The 25,311-nt window shown below is 47.1% G+C and overlaps 1 protein-coding gene across 2 annotated transcripts; it reads right to left on the bottom strand.

The window, feature by feature from the left end:
* Positions 1–171: 171 nt before the first annotated feature.
* On the bottom strand, positions 172–7,093 carry LOC311147018 (uncharacterized protein). 2 transcript variants are annotated; one of them, XM_084183625.1, is made up of 2 exons: positions 7,029–7,093; positions 172–1,981 (listed from the first exon to the last, which is right to left on the bottom strand). In XM_084183625.1, the coding sequence occupies exon 2, from the start codon at positions 1,854–1,856 to the stop codon at positions 912–914; it is 945 nt and encodes a 314-aa protein (XP_084039751.1). In that variant the 5' UTR covers positions 1,857–1,981; positions 7,029–7,093; the 3' UTR covers positions 172–911. The 2 variants fall into 2 exon arrangements, with proteins under 2 accessions (XP_084039751.1, XP_084039752.1); XM_084183626.1 differs by lacking the exon at positions 7,029–7,093 and adding an exon at positions 2,426–2,515.
* Between the last annotated feature and the right edge of the window lie 18,218 nt (positions 7,094–25,311).

Raw genomic sequence — 25,311 nt, forward strand, 5'->3', positions numbered from 1 at the left:
TTTATAAAAAATAAGAGTACTTTACTGAAAGTCGTGCACAGGAGGCACTGTTTCTCTACGATAGAAGAGAATGTATGAAAATGTATGCACTCACTAACTGTAAGTCTCTCTGGATAAGAGCGTCTTCTAAATGACTAAAATGTAAAAATGTAAATCAAGATACGGAAGGGTGCGTTTCAGGTTGTCTTTATTGCAGTCGCCCAGCTCAGATTATCAGGCCTCACAACGCCTGGGGAAGATCCCAGTTATCCGGTGCTGAAATAAATGGTCTATGCTCTGGCTGTAATATGCTTTTTTAATGTAATTTAGCAGACCACTTATCCAGACCGAATTACAGGAGCAATTAGAGTTAAGTGCATAATGATCTTGTGATCAATGCCCTCTCCTATTTCTTATTATGTGTTTGCACACAATCCGGCTACTACCCAACACAGGATATTTCATTCTGATTTGGTCTATATTATTACAACCAGGTCTATATTATTACAATAAATATTTTTGATTCAATACCAGCCGGGAGTAGAGAACCTAGACACAGCTGCCTGATATCACTGCCCACTTTAAGAAATGGAACACTAGCCACTTTAATAATGTTTACATATCTTGCATTACTCATCTCATATGTATATACTGTATTCTATAATATTCCACTGTATCTTAGTCCATGCCGCTCTGTCATTGCTCATCCATATATGTATTCTTAATTCCATTCCTTACTTAGATTGCGTGTATTGGGTATATGTTGTGAAATTGTTAGATATTACTTTGGGATCAAAATGGATCTACAGGGTTAAAATCAAACTCAACACACACCATAGGGTATTATCTAAAAACCACTGTATTCTTGATGTAATTTAGTAATCTCAGAGCTCTAGCAAAACCAGAACTTTACTGAAACTGTCTCATAGGAATCACTGTGGCACTGTGAAGGATGCTGTTTGACTAATCAGGTTCTCTGCATTTTCTTTCACATCACTAAAGTGCTGTCGCATCTTTTTGATCTGTTCATGGTTGGGCAGCATGCAACTCAAGTAGGCCTCTTCTACTTCTGATGGATCAAACATATTACTTATTGTAACATTACTTTTTGTCTCATCGTCAAATACATAATAACAATCAATGAAGCCATTGGGGTCTCTCTCCTTGCGGACCCGAACAGTGGATTTTTTGTATTCCTTGTATCCAGATAGCAGCTTTTCTAGGTTGCTCTGGTAGGTGGTGATGACCGATCGCACTGGGCCACTGTCTCTGGCTCCATCTAGTCTGGCCAGGTGAATCAGCATCTGGACATGGAAGGCCGCTCCGTTGACCCATATCCTCAGAGCCCGCGAGCTCATCTGTCCGTCCAGCAGCATGGAGTTCTTCAACTGAGTCAGGGCAAAGCTCAGGTTACGCTCCACATGCTTGATGTCACTCTTAAGCTCGGCCTTGTTGCGTATGTGCATGAGGTGCCTCTTGAGGTACTCATCCATTTGGTCTCTCACAGCGGAGGCCTTCTCCTCGGCAAAGATACGATTCAGCAGATCATCTGTGCTATCCTCTGGAGGCTTTATGGCAGCTACAGATCTGTCTATTACTATAGAGATAACCAGGGACCCCAAGCCTGCAGCATTAGGTATCGGAAGCAAGCCTACAAGCTTTTCAGCAAGGTCCTTTATCCACGCTGCAGCATTTTCATTCAGTTCCATCTCTCTCTTTTTGTAGTGTTGGTTCAGCTTCTCCAAGGACCTAGGACCCGAGAATTGCAGCAGAGCTTTGTCTATGCCCACATCTGGAAAGCATTTTGAGCTCATCTGATTAGTTATCATTTGCCTTTCTTTCCTTATCTTTTCTTCTGTACTCATTGATTGACCCATGTTTTCTTGGTTCTGGTGTCTGGTGGAGGGGGTTAGTGTAATTTCCTTTGGTGTGAGCAGCAGGCGTTGGTCTCTGTTGAGTATGTCTTGTCTAGGGCACTTAGGCAGGATCCTTCAGTGAAGCCCTACAGAAAACACAAAAACAAAAGGACAAGTCCAAATCATATTCAGAATACAAATCAGAATGAAATATCCTGTGTAGGGCAGTAGCCAGATTGTGTGCAAACACATAATAAGAAACAGGAGAGGGCATTGATCACAAGATCATTACGCACTTAACCCTAATTGCTCCTGTAATTCGGTCTGGATAAGAGCGTCTGCTAAATTACATTTTTTAAAATGCAAATTACAGCCAGAGCACAGCCCATTTATTTCTGCACCAGATAACTGAGATCTTCCCCAGGCGTTGTGAGGCCTGATAATCTGCGCTGGGCGACTGCAATAAAGACAACCTGAAACGCACCCTTCCCTATCTTGATGGCTTGCACGTTGGCTAAACATATTGTAGCGACCCGCACAGACAGCTGTGTGTTATGAGTTATGCTGTTCGTTTGTTGTGTTGTACTTACCAGTACCCAGTGTTCGCGGGGTCCAACATGCCAGTCAACCTGCTATCTGCCAACCATGGGAATGCCTGGAATGTTCCGGTGCCGGGCATCCTTGTGGTTGGTGGAGTGGCAGGGGGGTGGAGCATCGTAAGTTTAAGACCATGCTTAGCCATTGTTCTCTCTCTTATGTCTGGTCTTAACAAGAGATGGTCACGGTTGTTTTATACGGTTATCCTGGATTTATTTGGCGTGGGCTACGGCCAAACAGTAGACTGTTGAGTTTGGTTAATAAACCGGGATATCATAAACTCCATCCTCTGTCTGGACATTTGTTCATTTATGATCTAGCCAGGTCTTACATTGGTGTCAGAAGTAAAAACCTAGATAAAAGTTAGCCAGCTAGCTAGCTGACTACCATGGCTAGCAAACGTTACGTGGACGACGGGAGTTGAAAATGCTTTGAGGGAATCCGAAAGTGAAGGATGAGGCAGAGGACCATTATGGCCAAGGAGGTGCGTGTGCATGGACGTCAGAGGATCTGGCCGAGGAGATCGCCAGGGCATCGGAGCACAGAGGGCGCTTGAGGGTGACCGCTAGAAGGATGGCGGCTGAAGCGGGCATGGGTGCTTCTGCGACTGTGCTTCGGGCGGACCGAAGGGGTGACGTCAACGCTGCTTGACGAGGAGGCTAGAGCTCAGGATGTAAACAAATATGGCGGCACCCAGTCCCTGATTGCATCCGTATCTGTTAAGACCCCGAAGTACTCCGGTAAGGCTGATTGGGAAGCTTTTCATGCTCAGTTTGAGCTGATAGCTCATTCTGGGGGGTGGTCGAATGAAGATAGGGCACTGCAGCTGGCTTTGTGCCTCACGGATGATGCTCTGTCCTGTTTGATATTGATTAGCCCCGAGGACAGACGTGATTATGGGGCTTTAATGGGAGCACTGAGGAGGCGCTTTGGACAGTGTGTACAGCCCGGGCTGCTGCGCTCCGAACTGAGTAATAGACGCAGGCAGCCTGGAGAGCCACTACGGGTGCTAGCTAATGACATTGAGAGCATCTCTCGGCGGGCATATGCTCACATTCCCCCCTCCGTGCAGAGCGAACTTGCACGGGACCAGTTCATACAGGAGCTCTCTCCTACAGAGCTGCGCATACAGCCCCAGCTGGCTCATCCGGAGTCATTGCAGAAAGCCTTGGAGATGGCTTTGGAGGGAGCTTGTGTGGGCTGGGAACTCAGCTGGGGCTTCGGTGGGGTGCAGGGAGACACATTGTGCGGGCTGTGGGGCAGAGAAGCCCAGAGCCGGAAAAGCCTGCATGGGTGGCTGAAATGACTGAACTCATTCGTGTTGTGTCGCTACATGTGGCACGCAACACACGCCCTGGTCCCATGGTCCGCTGGGGGTGTGGACAGTACAGGTGGCACGCAACACACGCCCTGGTCCCATGGTCTGCTGGGGGTGTGACCAGCCAGGCCATATGCGCTGGAATTGCCCCATGTCTCCCAGAGCTCAGGGAAACGGCTTGGGGTCCGCATAGATGGGGCAGTGCGGACCCATGGCTCTCTTTCCCAACCACCACCATCGCCAGGAGGAGCCCAGGAATGGTTGTGGCAGTTGCTGTTTGAGTTCAGAGACAGCTTTGCTCTGAGTGAGGAAGAGGTGGGTCAGACTCATCTAGTGCAGAATGAGATCGACACAGGTGATGCTCGGTCCCCGCCGTATCCCGCTGGCACGCCAGGAGGCGGCAGACAAAGCTGTATTGGAGATTAAGTCTGCCCGCTGCATCAAGCCCCCAGACAGCCCCTGGGCAGCACCAGTTGTCATGGTTCCTAAGTAGAGGGGCAAGCTGAGGTTCTGTGCGGACTACAGGCGGCACAGAACCATGCATCGATGAGTCGTTGGACCTGGTTAGGGGGTCCTCCTGGTTCTCCTCACTAGACCTCTGTAGTGGCTACTGGCAGGTGCCCCTCTGCCCAGAGGCCAGAGCCAAAACTGTGTTATCCACAAACAGAGGACACTGGCAGTTCAAGGTCCTGTGCTTCGGCCTGTGCAACGTTCCAGCTACTTTTGAGCGTTTGATGGACAGGGTGCTGGATGGCATCCCCTGACAGGAGTGTCTAGTATACCTCGACGACATCCTGGCCCAAGGCAGCTCCTTCCAGTCAGCCCTGGGGGTGCTATGGCATGTGCTGCAGAGGGTGGCTGCCGCAGGCCTGAAGCTCCACCCCGAGAAGTGCCACTTCATGAGAAGAGAGGTGTCCTTCTTGGGCCACCAAGTGGGGGAGGAGGGTATCAGCACCATGGAGGACAAAGTGGGGGCTGTCCGAGACTGGCCCACCCCCACCGACCAGCATCAGCTGAAGAGCTTCCTGGGCCTGGCTTCGTACTACAGCAGGTTTGTTCGGGGCTTCTCAAGCGTCGCTGCTCCCCTGAACCGCCTGCTGCCGAAGAACTTCACTTGGCAATGGAGTGCGAGGAGGCCGTCAACACCCTCAAACGTGCACTGATCGAGGCCCCCGTGCTCGCCCCCCGTGCTCGTCCCCCCTGACCTCACCTTGCCCTTTATCCTGGACACAGACGCGAGCAATGTGGGCATGGGTGGGGAGCTGGCCCAGGTGGGGCCAGAGGGGGAGAGAGTGGTGGCGCACTTCAGAAAAACATTCAACAAACATGAGCGCCACTACTGTGTCACCCGGCGGGAGCTCCTCGCTGTTATGGCTTCTATCAAACACTTCAAGTACTACCTGGGTGGCCTGCCCTTTACTGTAAGGACTGACCACTCTGCTCTCCAGTGGCTCATGTCTTTCCAAGAGCCAGAGGGGCAGGTTGCACGCTGGTTGGAGGAGCTTCAGCCGTACGACTTTACAGTGGTGCACAGGGCAGGGGCACGCCACTCCAACGCCGACGCCATGTCGCGTCGGCCCTGTACTGCAGACAGGTGCCGCCACTGTGAACGGAGAGAGGCCCGTGAGAGAGAGCTGTGTGCGGAAGAGGGGTTCTGGGCCACAGTGTGTCGGGCGAGCGAGCCCGTCTGCCGTGAGCTGCAGACTGTCGACATGGCTGAATGGGGGCAGCAGCAGGGACGGGAAACAGACCTACAGCCAGTGCTACAGTGGGTAGAGGCGCAGCTGAGGCCACCGTGGGAAGAGGTGGCAGCGCTCTCACTCACAACCAAAGGGTTGTGGTCAAAGTTTGAGAGACTGCGGTTGGCTGATGGCGTGCTACAGTGGGCATGGAAGGAGCCAGCTACGGGAGAGGAGAGGTGGCAGGTGGTGGTCCAAAAAGCACTGTGGGAGGCTGTGCTCCAGAGCACTCATGGTGGGTGGGGACTGGACGTTCCCCACCACAGACAGTGGAAACCGCTGGGTGCTCATGGCCATGGACTATTTCACAAAATGGACCGAGGCCTATGCTCTGTCTGACCAGGAGGCAGAGGCCATTGTCGACGCCCTGACAGCGGGGATGTTCAGCAGACTTGGAGCTGCAGAGTCCATCCACAGCAACCAAGGCAGAGTCCCGAGTGTTCGCCACCATGTATGAGAGGCTAGGTATGCACAAGAACCGCACTACTCCTCTCCATGCCAAACACCAGCGTCACTGGGACAAGCACCTGCCCATGGTCCTCATGGCGTGCCGCTACGCTGTCCAAGACTCCACCTCCTGCATGCCTGCTCTCCTCATGCTGGGGAGAGAGATATGCACCCCTGCAGAGATGGCGTTTGGTCGTCGCCCTGGATAGCCCTCCTGTTCCCCCGGGGCCGGAGTATACCCGGAGACTCCAGGACCGCCTGGAGACAGGCCACACTTTCGCCAAAGAGCAGCTGGTGAATGCAGGTGTGAGGCAGAAGAGGAACTATGACGTGCACACCCGGGGAAGGCACTTTGTGGCTGGGGAGCTGGTTTGGGTCTATAGCCCCCTGAGAAAGAAAGGCAGATGCCCCAAGTTGGACAGCCACTGGGTGGGGCCCTGCAGCGTCCTGGAGAGGGTAGGGGAGTTTGTGTACCGGGTCCAGCTTTCTCCCAGGTGGAGAAAGGTGGCACTGCACCGGGATAGTTTAGCCCCATACAGAGGGGCCTCTTCTCCCTAAACCCCCTAAAGGAAATATGCTAATCACGATAGAACGCGTCAATAGTATCTCACTAGCTCATGCTTGGCTCTGCCCACCTCCTTGTTTGTTCTGCCCACTACTATGATTAATTTGTTCCCATTGGAAACGACAGGCTCTGGTTAATCTTGGGTTAGTTATAAACATATTTTTTGTAGTAGGCTAGCTATAACGGTAATCACATGCAGAAACAATAGAGAACAAACACAATGTGGCACGCGTATCAGATTAAAGACATTAAATAACCCTGGTATACAGCCTCAGAGTGAGAGATCTAGCTAAATTAGTTACTTGCCAAAGTCGTGTATCTTTCTAACCACTGCAGTCAATAATGTGTATGATGGCTAGCTAACGTTAGTTACCGTTAGCAAACTAGGTGTGTTAGCTAACTATGTTATTATATCACTATAAGGCAATGATAAAAGCTACTTGAAACAATGAAATCACATATTGTTACCATAACATTGCATAAATACAATTGAGAAAACTCTGCAACGAAACGTAGCAGATAAATACCTGAATATACTCCTGCCAAATCTCTCCCGGTAGGACAGTGACAGCAAACTGCACACTCATAATGCGAATTCTTCCGGTTTGCGAGTTTATTGTATTATGGTGCCACCACGTGGCTATACATTGCATTACACGAGGTTTATCTGGAATGGACAGGCATCACATCACATAACAACTTTCGCTTGCTTGGATAGAAGTTTGGATATAAGAAAACAGCTAAGAGGGCTACTGCTTAAGGCTACTTCGAATTATATTAACTGATTATCAGGCCTCACAACGCCTGGGGAAGATCCCAGTTATCCGGTGCTGAAATAAATGGCCTGTGCTCTGGCTGTTTAAAAAAAAAAGTAATTTAGAAGATATCCAGACCGAATTACAGGAGCAATTAAGGTTAAGTGCGTAATGATCTTGTGATCAATGCCCTCTCCTGTTTCTTATTATGTGTTTGCACACAATCTGGCTACTGCCCTACACAGGATATTTCATTCTGATTTGTATTCTGAATATGATTTGGACTTGTCCTTTCGTTTTTGTGTTTTCTGTAGGGCTTCACTGAAGGATCCTGCCTAAGTGCCCTAGACAAGACATGCTCAACAGAGACCAACGCCTGCCTGCTCACACCAAAGGAAATTACACTAACCCCCTCTACCAGAAACCAGAACCAAGAAAACATGGGTCAATCAAAGAGTACAGAAGAAAAGATAAAGGAAGAAAGGCAAATGATAACTAATCAGATGAGCTCAAAATGCTTTCCAGATGAGGGCATAGACAAAGCTCTGCTGCAATTCAACGGAGCGGCCTTCCATGTCCAGATGCTGATTCACCTGGCCAGACTAGATGGAGCCAGAGACAGTGGCCCAGTGCGATCGGTCATCACCACCTACCAGAGCAACCTAGAAAAGCTGCTATCTGGATACAAGGAATACAAACAATCCACTGTTCGGGTCCGCAAGGAGAGAGACCCCAATGGCTTCATTGATTGTTATTATGTATTTGACGATGAGACAAAAAGTAATGTTACAATAAGTAATACGTTTGATCCATCAGAAGTAGAAGAGGCCTACTTGAGTTGCATGCTGCCCAACCATAAACAGATCAAAAAGATGCGACAGCACTTTAGTGATGTGAAAGAAAATGCAGAGAACCTGATTAGTCAAACAGCATCCTTCACAGTGCCACAGTGATTCCTATGAGACAGTTTCAGTAAAGTTCTGGTTTTGCTAGAGCTCTGATATTACTAAATTACATCAAGAATACAGTGGTTTTGAGATAATACCCTATGTTGTTTGTTGAGGTTGGTTTTAACCCTGGATATCCATTTTGATCCCAAGGTGTACTGTCTAGTGTCTATGATCTGTATCATTGTTTGTGTGTCCAGCATAAAACAAGTAAGGGTCAATTGCAACCAACTTTTGCAGAACTTTAAGCGCTGGATTTCTTGAAATGCTACTAACGGGAGATTACATGCATCTGTGTGTTAAAACAAACTTGCTTGCAACCAAAAACCCACAAGAATAAACCAGCAGATCAGTTGATCTCCCGCTGTTACTGTGTCAAACGAGTTAGATATCAAATAAAATACAATTTAAATTGTCACATACATGTGTTTAGCAGATGTTATTGCGGGTGTAGCGAAATGCTAGTGCTTCTAGCTCCGACAGTGCAGTAATATCCAACAAGTAATATCTAACAATTTCACAACATATACCCAATATCCACAATCTAAGTAAGGAATGGAATTATACATACATGGACGAGCAATGACAGAGCGTCATGGACTAAGATACAGTAGAATATCATAGAATACAGTATATACATATGAGATGAGTAATGCAACATATGTAAACATTATTAAAGTGGCTAGTGTTCCATTTCTTAAAGTGGGCAGTGATATCAGGCAGCTGTGTCTAGGTTCTCTACTCCCGGCTGGTATTTCATCAAAAATATTTATTGTAATAATATAGACCCGGTTCAGAATACAAATCAGAATGAAATATCCTGTGTTGGGCAGTAGCCAGATTGTGTGCAAACACATAATAAGAAACAGGAGAGGGCTTTGATCACAAGATCATTATGCACTTAACCCTAATTGCTCCTGTAATTCGGTCTGGATAAGTGCGTCTGCTAAATTACATTTTTTTTAAAAATCAGCACCGGATAACTGGGATCTTCCCCAGGCGTTGTGAGGCCTGATAATCTGAGCTGGGCGACTGCAATAAAGACAACCTGAAACGCACCCTTCCTTATCTTGATGCCTTGCACGTTGGCTAAACATATCAATGTTGAATCTGTCATTCATTGTCCCTTCAATTTATATTATTCGAAGTAGCCTACAGCAGTAACCCTCTTATCCTCAAGCTGTTTTCTTTCATCCAAACCTCTATCCAAGCAAGCGAAAATTGTTATGTGATGTGATTCCTGTCCGTTCCAGATAAACCGTGTGTAATGCAATGCATAGACACGGGGTGGCGCCATAATACCATAAACTTGCAAACTGGAAGAATTCGCATTATGAATGGGCAGTTCGCTGTCACTGTCCTTCCGGGAGAGATTTGGCAGGATTATATTCAGGTATTTATGTTTTCTCAATTGTATTTATGCAATGTTATGGTAACAATATGTGATTTCATCATTTCAAGTAGCTTTTATCATTGTCTTATAGCGATGTAATAACATAGTTAGCTAACATGCCTGTTTGCCAACGTTAGCTAGCTAGCTAGTTTGCTAACGCTAACTAACATTAGCTAGCCATCATCCACATTCTTTTAAAAACGCTGACTGCAGTGGTTAGAAAGATGCACGACTTTGGCAAGTAACTAACTTAGCTAGATCTCTCACTCTGAGGCTGTAAACCAGGGTTATTTAATGTCTTTAATCTGATACGCGTGCCACATTGTGTTTGTTCTCTATTGTTTCTGCATGTGATTACCGTTATAGCTAGCCTACTACAAAAAATATGTTTATAACTAACCCAAGATAGACCAGAGCCTGTCGTTTCCAATGGGAACACTGAACTGCCAGTGTCCTCTGTTTGTGGAGAACACAGTTTTGGCTCTGGCCTCTGGGGAGAGGGGCACCTGCCAGTAGCCACTGCGGAGATCTAGTGAGGAGAACCAGGAGGACCCCCTAACCAGGTCCAGCGACTCATCGATGCGTGGTTCTGTGCCGCCTGTAGTCCGCACAGAACCTCAGCTTGCCCCTCTACTTAGGAACCATGACGACTGGTGCTGCCCAGGGGCTGTCTGAGGGCTTGATGAAGTCTGCCCGCTGCATCTCCAACACAGCCTTGTCTGCCGCCTCCTGGCGTGCCAGCGGGATACGGCGGGGACGCATCTTGATGGGCCGAGCATCACCTGTGTCGATCTCATTCTGCACCAGATGAGTCTGACCCACCTCTTCCTCACTGTCTCTGAACTCAAACAGCAACTGCCACAACCATTCCTGCTGCTTGGGGTCAAGACCAAAACAGTTCCTCACCCATAGCTCCCTCACTGCAGACAGTGTCCTCTCCTCTCCCATCTGGGGTAGCTGGGCTGGGCCGTGCTCACGGAGGAATGTGTCATGGAGGTAGCTGGGGGAATGTAATACACAGCCGTAGGTGACAGAGGGGCTGGGGAAAAGACACACAGATGTGGGGGAGGGGGAGCAGCCATGAGTCTCTGCTGCTTTAACTGTTGGAGTAAGGGGGATGTTGGGTTGTGTGAATGTGACATTAGGGGGGGCCATGGTGACTGCCGGCCCTCCCTGGAAGCTCAGTGTGCCCCGATTTAGGTCTAACTGGCAGCCTGTCCAACCCAGGATACAAGGGTCCTGCACAGCCGCCACCCACACAGGATGACGCACAGTCCTGCCCCCTACTGTCAGAGTCATTATTCCCTTCCCTTTCATGGGTGCCAGCTCACCTGACTGTGCGGAGCTGCACAGTTGTGGGCTCAAACTGAGTCCAACCTGGCACAATATCCGGCCTCACCAGGGTTACTGTGGACCCAGTATCCACCAGGGAAGAGCAGGGCACCCCCTCCACAGTGCCAGGGACATGACAAAAGTCCCCAACACAGGTCCGGCCCACCAAAACAACAGGCTCCATCTGCTTGCACTCGTCTGCTTCTGGGGGAAGTGGAGCCTTGCTCCCCCGTCCGTGCTGGTGGGCTCCTCCTGGCGGTGGTGGTGGTTGGGAAAGAGAGCCATGGGTCCGCACTGCCCCATCAATGCCCATCAATGCGACAATGGGCAATTTCAGCGCAGATGGCCTGGCTGGCCACACCCCCAGCAGACCATGGGACCAGGGCGTGTGTTGCGTGCCACCTGTACTGTCCACACCCCCAGCAGACCATGGGACCAGGGCGTGTGTTGCGTGACACCTGTACGGTCCACACCCCCAGCAGACCATGGGACCTGGGCGTGTGTTGCGTGCCACCTGTAGCGACACAGGACGAATTAGTTCAGTCATTTCAGCCACACATGCAGGCTTTTCCGGCTCTGGGCTGCTCTGCCCCACAGCCCGCACAGTGTGTGTCTCCCTGCACCCCACCGAAGCCACAGCTGAAGCCCCAGCCCACACAAGCTCCCTCCAAAGCCATCTCCAAGGCTTTCTGCAATGACTCCGGATGAGCCAGCTGGGTCTGTATGCGCAGCTCTGTAGGAGAGAGCTCCTGTATGAACTGGTCCCGTGCAAGCTCGCTCTGCACGGAGGGGGGCCTGTGAGCATATGCCCGCCGAGAGAGGCTCTCAATGCCATTAGCTAGCACCCGTAGTGGCTCTCCAGGCTGCCTGCGTCTATTACTGAGTTCGGTGCGCAGCAGCCCGGGCTGTACACACTATCCAAAGCGCCTCCTCAGTGCTCCCATTAAAGCCCCATAATCACGTCTGTCCTCGGGGCTAATCAATATCAAACAGGACAGAGCATCATCCGTGAGGCACAAAGCCAGCTGCAGTGCCCTATCTTCATTCGACCACCCCCCAGAATGAGCTAACCGTTCAAACTGAGCATGAAAAGCTTCCCAATCAGCCTTACCGGAGTACTTCGGGGTCTTAACAGATACGAATGCAATCGGGGACTGGGCAAAGCCATGTTTGTTTACATCCTGAGCTCCAGCCTCCTCGTCACGCAGCGTCGACGTCACCCCTTCGGTCCGCCCGAAGCACAGTCGCAGAAGCACCCATGTCCGCTTCAGCTGCCATCCTTCTAGCGGTCACCCTCAAGCGGCCTCTGTGCTCCGATGCCCTGGCGATCTCCTCGGCCAGATCCTCTGACATCCATGCACATGCACCTCCTTGGCCATAATCGTCCCCTGCCTCCTCCTTCACTTTCGGATTCCCTCAAAGAATTTTCAACCCCTGTTCTCCACGTAACGTTTGCTAGCCACGGTAGTCAGCTAGCTTGCTGGCTAACTTTTATCTAAGTTTTTACTTCTGACACCAATGTAATGACCTGGCTAGATCATAAATGAACAAATGTCCAGACAGAGGATGGAGTTTACGAATTCCAGGTTCATTAACCAAACTCAACACAGTCTACTGTTTGGCCGTAGCCCACGCCAAACAAATCAAGGATAACAGTATAAAACAGTGACCATCTCTTGTTAAGACAAGATGTAAGAGAGAGAACAATGGCTAAGCATGGTCTTAAACTTGCGGTGCTCCACCCCCCTGCCAAACCCCCCCGCCACTCCACCAACCACAGGGATGCCCGGCACCGGAACATTCCAGGCATTCCCGTGGTTGGCAGATAGCAGGTTGACTGGCATGTCGGACAGATTATCAGGCCTCACAACGCCTGAGAAAGATCTCAGTTATCCGGTGCTGAAATAAATGGGCTGTGCTCTGGCTGCAATTTGCTTTAAAAAAACAAAAACCATTTAGCAGACGCTCTTATCCAGATTGAATTACAGGAGCAATTAGGGTTAAGTGCTTAATGATCTTGTGATCAATGCCCTCTCCTGTTTCTTATTATGTGTTTGCACACAATCCGGCTACTGCCCTACACAGGATATTTCATTCTGATTTGTATTTTGAATATAATTTGGACTAGTCCTTCTGTTTTTGTGTTTTCTGTAGGGCTTCACTGAAGGATCCTGCCAAATTGCCCTAGACAAGACATACTCAACAGAGACCAACGCCTGCTGCTCACACCAAAGGAAATTGCTCTAACCCCCTCTACCAGAGACCAGAACCAAGAAAACATTGGTCAATCAATGAGTACAGAAGAAAAGATAAGGAAAGAATGGCAAATGATAACTAATCAGATGAGCTCAAAATGCTTTCCAGATGTGGGCATAGACAAAGCTCTGCTGCAATTCTCGGGTCCTAGGTCCTTGGAGAAGCTGAACCAACACTACAAAAAGAGAGAGATGGAACTGAATGAAAATGCTGCAGTGTGGATAAAAGACCTTGCCGAAAATCTTGTAGGCTTGCTTCCGATACCTGATGCTGCAGGCTTGGGGTCCCTGGTTATCTCTATAGTAATAGACAGATCTGTAGCTTCCATAAAGCCTCCAGAGGATAGCACAGATGATCTGCTGAATCGTATCTTTGCCGAGGAGAAGGCCTCCGCTGTGAGAGACCAAATGGATGAGTACCTCAAGAGGCACCTCATGCACATACGCAACAAGGCCGAGCTTAAGAGTGACATCAAGCACGTGGAGCGTAACCTGAGCTTTGCCCTGACTCAGTTGAAGAACTCCATGCTGCTGGACGGACAGATGAGCTCGCGGGCTCTGAGGATATGGTTCAACGGAGCGACCTTCCATGTCCAGATGCTGATTCACCTGGCCAGACTAGATGGAGCCAGAGTCAATGGCCCAGTGCGATCGATCATCACCACCTACCAGAGCAACCTAGAAAAGCTGCTATCTGGATACAAGGAATACAAAAAAGAAAACACTTTTCAGGTCTACGCGGCGAGAAATAAGAATATTTTGATGTTTTTGACGATGAGACAAAAAGTTGTGTTACATTAAGTGGTATGTTTTGTTTATCAGAAGTAAAAGAGGCCTACTTGAGTTGCATGCTGCCCAACCTTAAACAGATCAGAAAGATGCGACAGCACTTTAGTGATGTGAAAGAAAATGCAGAGAACCTGATTAGTCAAACAGCATCCTTCACAGTGCCACAGTGATTCCTTTCAGTAAAGTTCTGGTTTTGCTAGAGCTCTGAGATTACTTAATTACATCCAGAATACAGTGGTTTTGAGATATTACCCTATGGTGTGTGTTGAGGTTGGTTATAACCCTGTAGATCCATTTTGATTCCAAGGTATGCTGTCTAGTGTCTATGTTCTGTATCATTGTTTGTGTGTCCAGCATAAAACAAGTAAGGGTCAATTGCAACCAACAGGCAGAACTTTAAGCGCTGGATTTCTTGAAACGCTACTAACAGGAGATTACATGCACCAGTGTGTTAAAGAAAAACTTGCTTGCAACCAAAAACACACAAGAATAAACCAGCTGTGATGAGTGTGATAGAAGGAGTCAGGTGCAGGAGGGTAAATCACCGAATACAGAGTTTATTCCTTTCCGTCACAGTTGCGCTTGATAGCGACATAAAAACATAGGCACAGGGGAAACTCTCTACCCTGGCAATCACGGTATGGAAACACTCCAAATGATATACAAGCATAGGGGAATAAATCTACCCTGGCAATACAATAACAGAGTAGCTCAACCGAGCTACTCTACTCTCACATGGAACAATCACCTACACAGACAAGGGAGCAGAGGGAACACTTATACACAGACTAATGAGGGGATGAGAACCAGGTGTGTGTGATTAACCAGACAAGACAAGTGGAGTGATGATAATGGGAACGGCAGTGGTTAGTAAGCCGGTGACGACGAACGCCGAAGCCTGACCGAACAAGGAGGGGAGGCAGCCTCGGTGGAAGTCGTGACACCAGCAGATCAGTTGATCTCCTGTTGTTACTGTGTCAAACGAGTTAGATATCAGACAGCTGTGTCTAGGTTTTCTTCTCCTGGCCCCAATGAAATACGACCTATCGGGAACATTGAAAAAAGCAAGGCTGGTATTTAATATTCAAAAATATTTACAGTACAGTAAACTTTAGTACAGTATAGTTCAGTATAGCTCCGTTCTTATGTATTTTATTGTATATCCAAGATGGCGTAGCAGTGCGGTCGTGTATTCTGTAGTGTGCTTGTATAAATAGCCAGTTTTTTTGTCTTTTTTTGTATATATTTCTCAATCTCACTTTTCATCCTTCAACTAAATATACTTTCCTGCAACCCACCTCACCCAATGTGGAACGGATTCTATTATTTCTTATACCTTTTTATCTAGAATCGCCGGCTGAAGCTAGTCAGCTAACTAGCTACTTGCTATTAGCCACTGTTAGTAGTTTTCACCATTGTCCGTGGCCTGCACTAGCTACCAGCCAGCTCTAGCCTGGACAATTATCGGCCAGTCTGCACAGTCTGCACAGCGCGCTATCGACCCAGAACACATCGGATTTTCTGCCGGAATCACTGAATCACTGGACCTTAACACCGGATCATTGCAACTAGCTAGCTGCAACCAAATGGATGTTGTTGTTGGCTAATCACCACTGTCCCGAAGCTAGCACCAGTTAGCCTTGAGCTAGCCTCAAGCCAGGCCCATCTCCCGGCTATCTACCTCTCTGTCAACCGGACGGGACCTCCTAGTGTCGACACGGAGCACGCCGATCCATCATGACTGGTCTGCCAACGTAATCGTCTGATGTGGTTTCAACAGGCTTCCCATTACGATGACCACGAAGATCCATCTGCTACCCCCGGCCCGCTAGCACACGCAATCAACAGCCGTGCCTCCTGCTCGCCTGTGCCGTAGCAGCCATCGAACTGCTCCCAAACTCACCTATTGCTGTTCACTGGACCTTATCATCACTCAGCTACACAGCTGATGCCTGCTGGATCGTTCCTTTACACGGTACGGTACCCCATCCTGTTTATCTGTCCTGTTTATCTGTTTAGCCTCAGCCCAAACTTCCGTCGCCATTACCAGTTGTTGTCTTAGCTCTCTCGAATAACACCTGTGATTGCTTTATGCCTCTCTCCCATGTCAATATGCCTTGCCTATTGCTGTTTCGGTTAGTTCTTATTATACAATTTCACTGTAGAGCCCCCAGTCCCGCTCAACCTGCCTCAGATAGCTCCTTTGTCCCACCCCCCATACACGCGGAGACCGGCTCAATTGGTGCCTCCAGTGATGCTATCTCTTTCATCGTTACCCAACGCTTAGGTTTACCTCCACTGTACTCATATCCTTCCATATCCTTGTGTGTACATTATACCCTGAATCTATTCTACAACACCCGGAAATCGGCCACTTTTATTCTCTGTACCCAACGCACTAGAAGACCAGTTCTTAAAGCCTTTAGCCGTATCCTTATTCTACTCCTCCTCTGTTCCTCTGGTGATGTAGAGGTTAACCCAGGCCCTGTAGCCCCCAGTATCACTCCTACTCCCCAGGCACTATCATTTGTTGACTTCTGTAACCGTAAAAGCCTTGGTTTCTTGCATGTTAACATCAGAAGCCTCCTCCCTAAGTTTGAGTTATTCACTGCGTTAGCACACTCTGCCAACCCTGATGTTCTAGCAGTGTCTGAATCCTGGCTTAGGAAGGCCACCAAAAACTCTGACATTTCCATCCCCAACTACAACATTTTCCGTCTAGATAGAACTGCCAAAGGGGGCGGAGTTGCAATCTACTGTAGAGAGAGCCTGCAGAGCTCTATCATACTATCCAGGTCTGTGCCCAAACAGTTTGAGCTTCTACTTCAAAAAATCCACCTTTCCAGAAATAAGTCTATCACAGTTGCCGCTTGCTACAGACCCCCCTCAGCCCCCAGCTGTGCCCTGGACACCATATGTGATTTGATTGCCCCCCATCTATCCTCAGAGTTCGTACTGCTTGGTGACCTAAACTGGGATATGCTTAACACCCTGGCCGTCCTACAATCTAAACTAGATGCCCTCAATCTCACACAAATGATCAAGGAACCTACCAGGTACAACCCTAAATCTGTAAACATGGGCACCCTCATAGATATCATCCTGACTAATTTACCCTCTAAATACACCTCCGCTGTCTTCAACCAGGATCTCAGCGATTACTGCCTCATTGCCTGCATCCGTAATGGGTCCGCAGTCAAACGACCACCCCTCATCACTGTCAAACGCTCCCTAAAACACTTCAGCGAGCAGGCCTTTCTTATTGACCTGGCCCGGGTATCCTGGATGGATATTGACCTCATTCCGTCAGTAGAGGATGCCTGGTTGTTCTTTAAAAGTGTTTTCCTCTCCATCTTAAGTAAGCATGCCCCATTCAAAAAATTCAGAACTAAGAACAGATACAGCTCCTGGTTCACCCCAGACTTGACTGCCCTTGACCAGCACAAAAACAACCTGTGGTGTACAATATACACAATCAGTTAGGAAAGCAAAGGCTAGCTTTTTCAAACAGAAATGTGCATCCTGTAGCACTAACTCCAAAAAGTTTTGGGACACTGTAAAGTCCATGGAGAATAAGAGCACCTCCTCCCAGCTGCCCACTGCACTGAGGCTAGGAAACCACCGATAAATCTACGATGATCGAGAATTTCAATAAGCATTTTGCTACGGCTGGCCATGCTTTCCACCTGGCTACCCCTACCCCGGCCACCAGCTCTGCACCCTCCGATGCAACTTGCCCATGCCCCCCTCGCTTCTCCTTCACCCAAATTCAGATAGCTGATGTTCTGAAAGAGCTGCAAAATCTGGACCCCTACAAATCAGCTGGGCTAGACAATCTGGACCCTTTCTTTCTAAAATTAGCCGCCGAAATTGTATCAACCCCTATTACTAGCCTGTTCAACCTCTCTTTCATATCATCTGAGATCCCCAGAGATTGGAAAGCTGCTGTGGTCATCCCACTCTTCAAAGGGGGTGACAGTCTAGATCCAAACTGTTACAGACCTATATCCATCCTGCCCTGCCTTTCGAAAGTATTTGAAAGCCAAGTTAACAAACAGATCACCGACCATATAGAATCCCACCGTACCTTCTCCGCTATGCAATCTGGTTTCCGAGCTGGTCATGGGTGCACATCAGCCACGCTCAAGGTCCTAAACAATATTATAACCGCGATCGATAAAAGACAGTACTGTGCAGCCGTCTTCATCGACCTGGCCAAGGCTTTCGACTCTGTCAATCACCGAATGCTGCTTGCACCCGCCCGCCCGACTAGAATCACTGCTCTCGGCAGGTCTGACTTAGAATTTGTGGACAACTACAAATACCTAGGTGTCTGGTTAGACCGTAAACTCTCCTTCCAGACTCACATTAAGCATCTCCAATCCAAAGTTAAATCTAGAATCGGCTTCCTATTTCGCAACAAAGCCTCCTTCACTCATGCTGCCAAACATGGCCTCGTAAAACTGACTAACCTACCGATCCTTGACTTCGGCGATGTCATTTACAAAATAGCCTCCAACACTCTACTCAGGAATTGGATGTAGTCTATCACAGTGCCATCCGTTTTGTCACCAAAGCCCCATATACTACCCACCATTGTGACCTGTACTCTCTTGTTGGCTGGCCCTCAATACATATTTGTCGCCAAACCCACTGGCTCTATAAATCACTGCTAGGCAAATCCCCGCCTTATCTTAGCTCATTGGTCACCATAGCAACACCCACCCGTAGTATGCGCTCCAGCAGGTATATCTCACTGGTCATCCCCAAAGCCAACACCTCCTTTGGCCGCCATTCCTTCCAGTTCTCTGCTTCTAATGACTGGAACGAACTGCAAAAATCTCTGAAGCTGGAGACTCTTATCTCCCTCACTAACTTTAAGCATCAGTTGTCAGAGCAGCTTACCGATCACTGCACCTGTACACAGCTCATCTGTAATTAGCCCACCGAACTACCTCATCCCCATATTGTTATTTATTTTGCTAATTTACACCCCAGTATCTCTATTTGCACATCATCTTCTGCACATATATCACTCCAGTGTTAATACTAAATTGTAATTATTTTGCACTATGGCCTATTTATTGCCTTACCTCCATAACTTACTACATTTGCACACACTGTATATAGATTTTTTATTGTGTTATTGACTACGTTTTGTTTATCCCATCTGTAACTCTGTGTTGTTGTTGTTTTTATCGCACTGCTTTGCTTTATCTTGGCCAGGTCGCAGTTGTAAATGAGAACTTGTTCTCAACTGGCCTACCTGGTTAAATAAAGGTAAAATAAATAAATTGTATTCCTCTTGTGTTACTATTTTATTTTTAAACTCTGCATTGTTGGGAAGGGCTCGTAAGTAAGCATTTCACAGTAAAGTCTACACCAGTTGTATTCAGCGCATGTGAAACATTTATTTTGATTTGATTTTACAGGAAATTAGAGTAGAGTATAGTTCAGTACAGTACAGTATAAATCAGTATAGTACAGTAGAGTACTGAACAATACTCTACTGAACTGTACTATACTGTATTATACTGTACTTGAGTTTACTGTAAAGTACAATACAGTACATTATAGACATCTATGTTTGGGCCACATTAGAATATACTAATTTGTCATTTGACATACCTTGATTAGATTATAATTGAATGAAAACAGATTATACAGTATTAACTCAATCATGATTGGCTTGATTAAGTTACCAATTTTAGATGTAGACAGTACAGGAATATTTTATTTTCCTGTATTAAGGTTTTATTCATGGAGAAATTAATTGGAAATTAAAAGTAAGTATACGAACATAAGCTTTACATTAATAAAATATGTAGAGTACATTGTCACAGTAGATTATCTCTGGTAAACGAGGAAATACCTTATTTCAGTTGTATGAAATGATTGTGAAATAGTTCAATTTGAGCTTAGTCTGCTCAAATATTAGGTTTAATTCATACAGAAGGTAATACCCACCAGAGGCATAAATAGTCTTGAAAAATGTTGGCAGCAACCAGGACTTAAAGTTAAAAACCGACATCAGCTTTAGGGAGCGATAATATGGTGGCCAATAGTGGTTGCAATTGAGATCAGCTGTGCGGGTGATTTTCGCACATATTAAAGGTTTAACAAGAGATTATCTCGTGTTGAGCCGGTGCTCAATGTTGGTTGCAATTGACCCGTAGTATTCAGTGAACCACACCATGATAAAAAATATATACACTACCGTTCAAAAGTTTGGGGTCACTTAGAAATGTCCTTGTTTTCGAAAGAATAGCAATTTTTTGTCCATTAAAATAACATCAAATTGATCAGAAATACAGTGTAGACCTTGTTAATGTTGTAAATGGCTATTGTAGCTGGAAACGGCTGATTTGTAATGGAATATCTACATAGGCGTACAGAGGCCCATTATCAGCAACCATCAGTCCTGTGTTCCAATGGCACGTTGTGTTTGCTAATCCAAGTTTATCATTTTAAAAGGCTAATTGATCATTAGAAAACCCTTTTGCAATTATATTAGCACAGCTGAAAACTGTTGTGCTGATTAAAGAAGCAATAAAACTGGCCTTCTTGAGACTAGTTGAGTATCTGGAGCATCAGCAATTGTGGGTTCGATTACAGGCTCAAAATGGCCAGAAACAAATAACTTTTTTCTGAAACTCGTCAGTCTATTCTTGTTCTGAGAAATAAAGGCTATTCCATGCGAGAAATTGCTAAGAAACGAAAGATATCGTATAACACTGTGTACTACTCCCTTCACAGAACAGCGCAAACTGGCTCAAACCAGAATAGAAAGAGGAGTGGGAGGCCCCGATGCACAACTGAGCGAGAGGACAAATACATTAGAGTGTCTATTTTGAGAAACAGGCGCCTCACAGGTCCTCAACTGGCAGCTTCATTAAATAGTACCCGCAAAACACCAGTCTCAACGTCAACAGTGAAGAGGCGACTCCGGGATGCTGACCTTCTAGGCAGAGTTGCAAAGAAAAAGCCATATCTCAGACTGCCCATCTTAATCTTTTCTTTTTATTGGCCAGTCTGAGATATGGCTTTTTCTTTGCAACTTTGAACGGTAGTGTACATGTATTTATTTTTAATAAATACAGCTACATTATAACTTCTTGTACTGAACATTCTTCTTCTTGACATTGCAGTACTTTTTCCAGCCATAACTACACATTCAATAACAAATCAAACGTAATTCAAATCTTGTTCTTAACAGTGGACAGACAGACACCACAACTGGCAAAGAGACGTGTCATGTCTGTCATCACCCAACAGATGATGTTTGTGTGGATGCCATCACATTCAGGCTGCAGTCCTTTTGGTCCTTGCGAAGAAAATATATTGTTTGGTCATTTACGACATCATATGCAATTCAGACATTTTTGTGTTACTATTTAAACTTTGCTATGACCTGATGTCTTGTCCGACAGCCTCAGCACCTCTAGATATTTGGAGTAGTAGTCCACTATCAGAAGGAATGAGCATCCTTGGAACTCAAAGATATCAGCTGCAATTTTTTCCCATGGAGTGTCATGCACTGTGTGTGGTAGGAGTGGTTCCTTTTGGTTGCTGGACAGTTTTTCTTGACAGGAAGTGCACGATTCGACCATCATTCGGACATCATCAGTGAGACCTGGCCAATACATGAGAGCTCTGGCATGCTCTAAGGAGCGTTGAATGCCCTGATGTGCAATGTGGAGCCTCTTAAGTACCTCCGCTCTAAAGTCTTTGGGAATGATAATACGTTTGTTTACCATGAGTAGTCCATCTTCAATGTAAAGAGAGTCTGATGTGCCAGTAGGGTTGCCCTTTCAGTAGTGCACTTTTCTTCTTGTCTGGATGTTGCATAACAGCACCCTCCAGTGGCTGATGTGTGGAGACTGCATAAATGACTTTCTCATCATGGAGGTCACACTCTTCGTGTGTGACAGTCTGGGGTACAGCCCTGGATAGCGTGTCTGCTATTAACATGTCTTTACCTGGGGTGTAGACGATGTGAATGTCATATTTCTGTATTTGAAGCAGCATCCTTTGAAGACGGGCAGGCGCCTTTCCAATAGCCTTGGTGATTATAGCCTCAAGTGGTTTGTGGTCAGATTGTACTCTAACCGGGACACCATAGACATACTGGTGAATCCTCTTCAGTGCAAACACAATTGCCAGGAGTTATTTTTCTATCTGGGCATAATTCTGTTCTGCCCCAGACAGAGCTCTGGATGCAAAGGCTATAGGCTGTTTACCTTGCATCAGAACAGCTCCAACTCCATCTTTGGATGCATAAGCTTGTATTTCAATCTCTTCCTGTGGATTGAAGAATTTCAGCAGCAGTGGAGATGGCTTTTTTCAGTCTCTCCAGTGCTGCTTGTTGTTCTGGGTGCCACTGCCATGCCATGTCCTTCCTGAGGAGCATTCTGAGTGGTGCAGTGAGCATGGCTTCATCTTGGATACACTGGGTTAGGAAACGTGTCATACCCCGTAACCTCTGTAGACCTTTTCTATCTTCTGGTGGGGGCATCCGTGTGATTGCTGTCACCTTGGAGTTGTCTGCTTTAACCCCGTCTGCGCTGATGATGTGCCCCATGTACTTCACTTCACTCACCATGTATTGTATCTTGTCAGCACTGAACTTCACATTCAAACGGATAGCTCTGTCCATCACCTGCTGTAGAATGCGGTCATGCTCTTCTTTGGTGGCTGCTGCAATTATCATGTCATCTGCAATTACATAGACACCATCAATTACCCCGGCAGGTAGCTTAATGGGTAAGAGCGTTGTGCCAGTAACCAAAAGGTCGCTGGTTCTAATCCCCGAGCTGACTAGGTGAAAAATCTGTCGATGTGCCCTTAAGCAAGGCACTTAACCCTAATTGCTCCTGTAAGTCGCTCTGGATAAGAGCGTCTGCTAAATGACTAAAATGTAAATGTAAATCAATGTCACCAAAACTTGAGTTCATCTGCTGAAATACCTAGCTGGCACTTTTTGTGCCAATAGGTAAGCGATTAAACTGGTACCTCCCTCATTGGGTATTGAATGTGCAGAGATCAGCTGATTCCTCATCCAGCTTGATTTGCCAATACCCCTCCTTCTCATCTAGGATAGTGAAAATCTTCTTGCCTGCTAGTTTGCATTGCACATCCTCTGAGGTGGGAATGGAGAAGTGTTGGCGCTGTATGGCCTTGTTCAGGTCCTTAGGATCCAAACACACCCTAAGAGAGCCATTTTTCTTTTCTGTTATGACTAGGCTGCTCACCCACGCTGTTGGTTTTGTTACTTTGCTGACCACACCCCTCTGCTCTTGAATGTCCAATGTCTCTTTCAGCCTGTCAAGCACAGCATATGGGATTTTCCTACATCCATGAACAACAGGAGGGACTTTTGGATCAATGTAGATGTGGTGCTGGCCTGGAAACTCACCAAGTCCTTTAAACACAGATGCATAGCACTTGAGTAGCTCTTCCTTGGAGCATGGCAAGTAACTGTCGCAACTTTCCTGTTAATAGCAGACACGCTATCCAAAAAGTTCTACAGCTTGGCCCCAGTGATGTACTGGGCCGTACGCACTACCCTCTGTAGCACCTTACGGTCGGATGCCGAGCAGTTGCCAAACCAGGCGGTGATGCAACCGGTCAGGATGCTCTCGATGGTGCAGCTGTAGAACTTTTTGAGGATCTGGGCCAAATCTTTTCAGTCTCCTAATGGGAAAAGGTGTTGTCGTGCCATCTTCACGACTGTCTTGGTGTGTTTGGACCATGATAGTTTGTTGGTGATGTGGACACCAAGGAACTTGAAACTCTCGACCCGCTTCACTACAGCCCTGTCGATGTGAATGGGGGCTTGTTTGGCCCTCCTTTTTCTGTAGTCCACGATCAGCTCCTTTGTCTTGCTCACGTTGAGGGAGAGGTTGTTGTTCTGGCACCACACGGCCAGGTCTCTGACCTCCTCCCTATAGGCTGTCTCATCGTTGTCGGTGATCAGGCCTACCACTGTTGTGTCCTCAGCAAACTTAATGATGGTGTTGGAGTCGTGCTTGGCCATGCAGTCGTGGGTGAACAGGGAGTACAGGAGGGGACTAAGCACGCACCCCTGAGGGGCCCCCGAATTGAGGATCAACGTGGCAGATGTGTTGTTGCCTACCCTTACCACCTGGGGGCGGCCCGTCAGGAAGTCCAGGATCCAGTTGCAGAGGGAGGTGTTTAGTCCCAGGGTCCTTAGCTTAGTGATGAGATTTGTGGGCACTATGCTGTTGAACACTGAGCTGTAGTCAATGAACAGCATTTTCACATAGGTGTTCCTTTTGTCCATTTTTCTTACATTTTAGTCATTTAGCAGACGCTCTTATCCAGAGCGACTTACAGTTAGTGAATGCATACATTTTCATACTGGCCCCCCGTGGGAAACGAGCCCACAACCCTGGCGTTGCAAGCGCCATGCTCTACCAACTGAGCTACAGGGGTCCAGGTGGGAAAGGGCAGTGTGGAGTGCGATTGAGATTGCATCATCTGTGGATCTGTTGGGGAGGTATGCGAATTGGAGTGGGTCTAGGGTTTCAGGGATGATGGTGTTGATGTGAGCCATGACCAGCCTTTCAAAGCACTTCATGGCTTCCGACGTGAGTGCTACGGCGCGGTAGTCATTTAGGCAGCTTACCTTTGCTTTCTTGAGCACAGGGACTATGGTGGTCTGCTTGAAACATGTAGGTATTACAGACTCGGTCAGGGAGAGGTTGAAAATGTCAGTGAAGACACTTGCCAGTTGGTCCGTGCATGCTCTGAGTACACGTCCTGGTTATCCGTCTGGTTATATTCCAATGTTATTTAATGTTATTAGTTATATTCCATTCCAATATTATATTACAATTAATATTTGTTTTAATGAATTAAAAATAACTATTGAAAAACATTTGCTCCAACGAAATGTTGTTTAAATGCTGAGCGCTTTATGTTCCTACCAGCCTATTGTGTGTCATAATCGTCAGGGAGAGACCAAGGCGCAGCGTTGAATGCGAACATTATATATTTATTTAGAATGATCACACGATCAAAACAACAATGATAACGTGACGTCTACAGTATAACACAAACCAAATCAGAACAAGAAACCACCAACACAAAGTGAAAGACAGACAGTTAAATATGGCTCCCAATCAGAGACAACCAGCTGACACTCGTTGCCTCTGATTGGGAGTCACTCAGGCCAACATAGATAGACAACGACTAGAACCTAAACAAAATAAACACCCTGGCTCAACATACGAGAGTCCCCAGAGCCAGGGCGTGACAGTACCCCCCCCCAAAGGCGCGGACTCCGACCGCGCCAACCAACCACAACAGGGGAGGGA

This window comes from Coregonus lavaretus, assembly GCF_964263955.1.
Source record: "Coregonus lavaretus genome assembly, chromosome: 19".
NCBI classification, from domain to species: domain Eukaryota; kingdom Metazoa; phylum Chordata; class Actinopteri; order Salmoniformes; family Salmonidae; genus Coregonus; species Coregonus lavaretus.

What these genes read in the sequence shown, in the direction of transcription:
- LOC311147018 (XM_084183625.1), bottom strand. Translation starts at nt 1,856, where the DNA reads ATGGGTCAATCAATGAGTACAGAAGAAAAGATAAGGAAAGAAAGGCAA.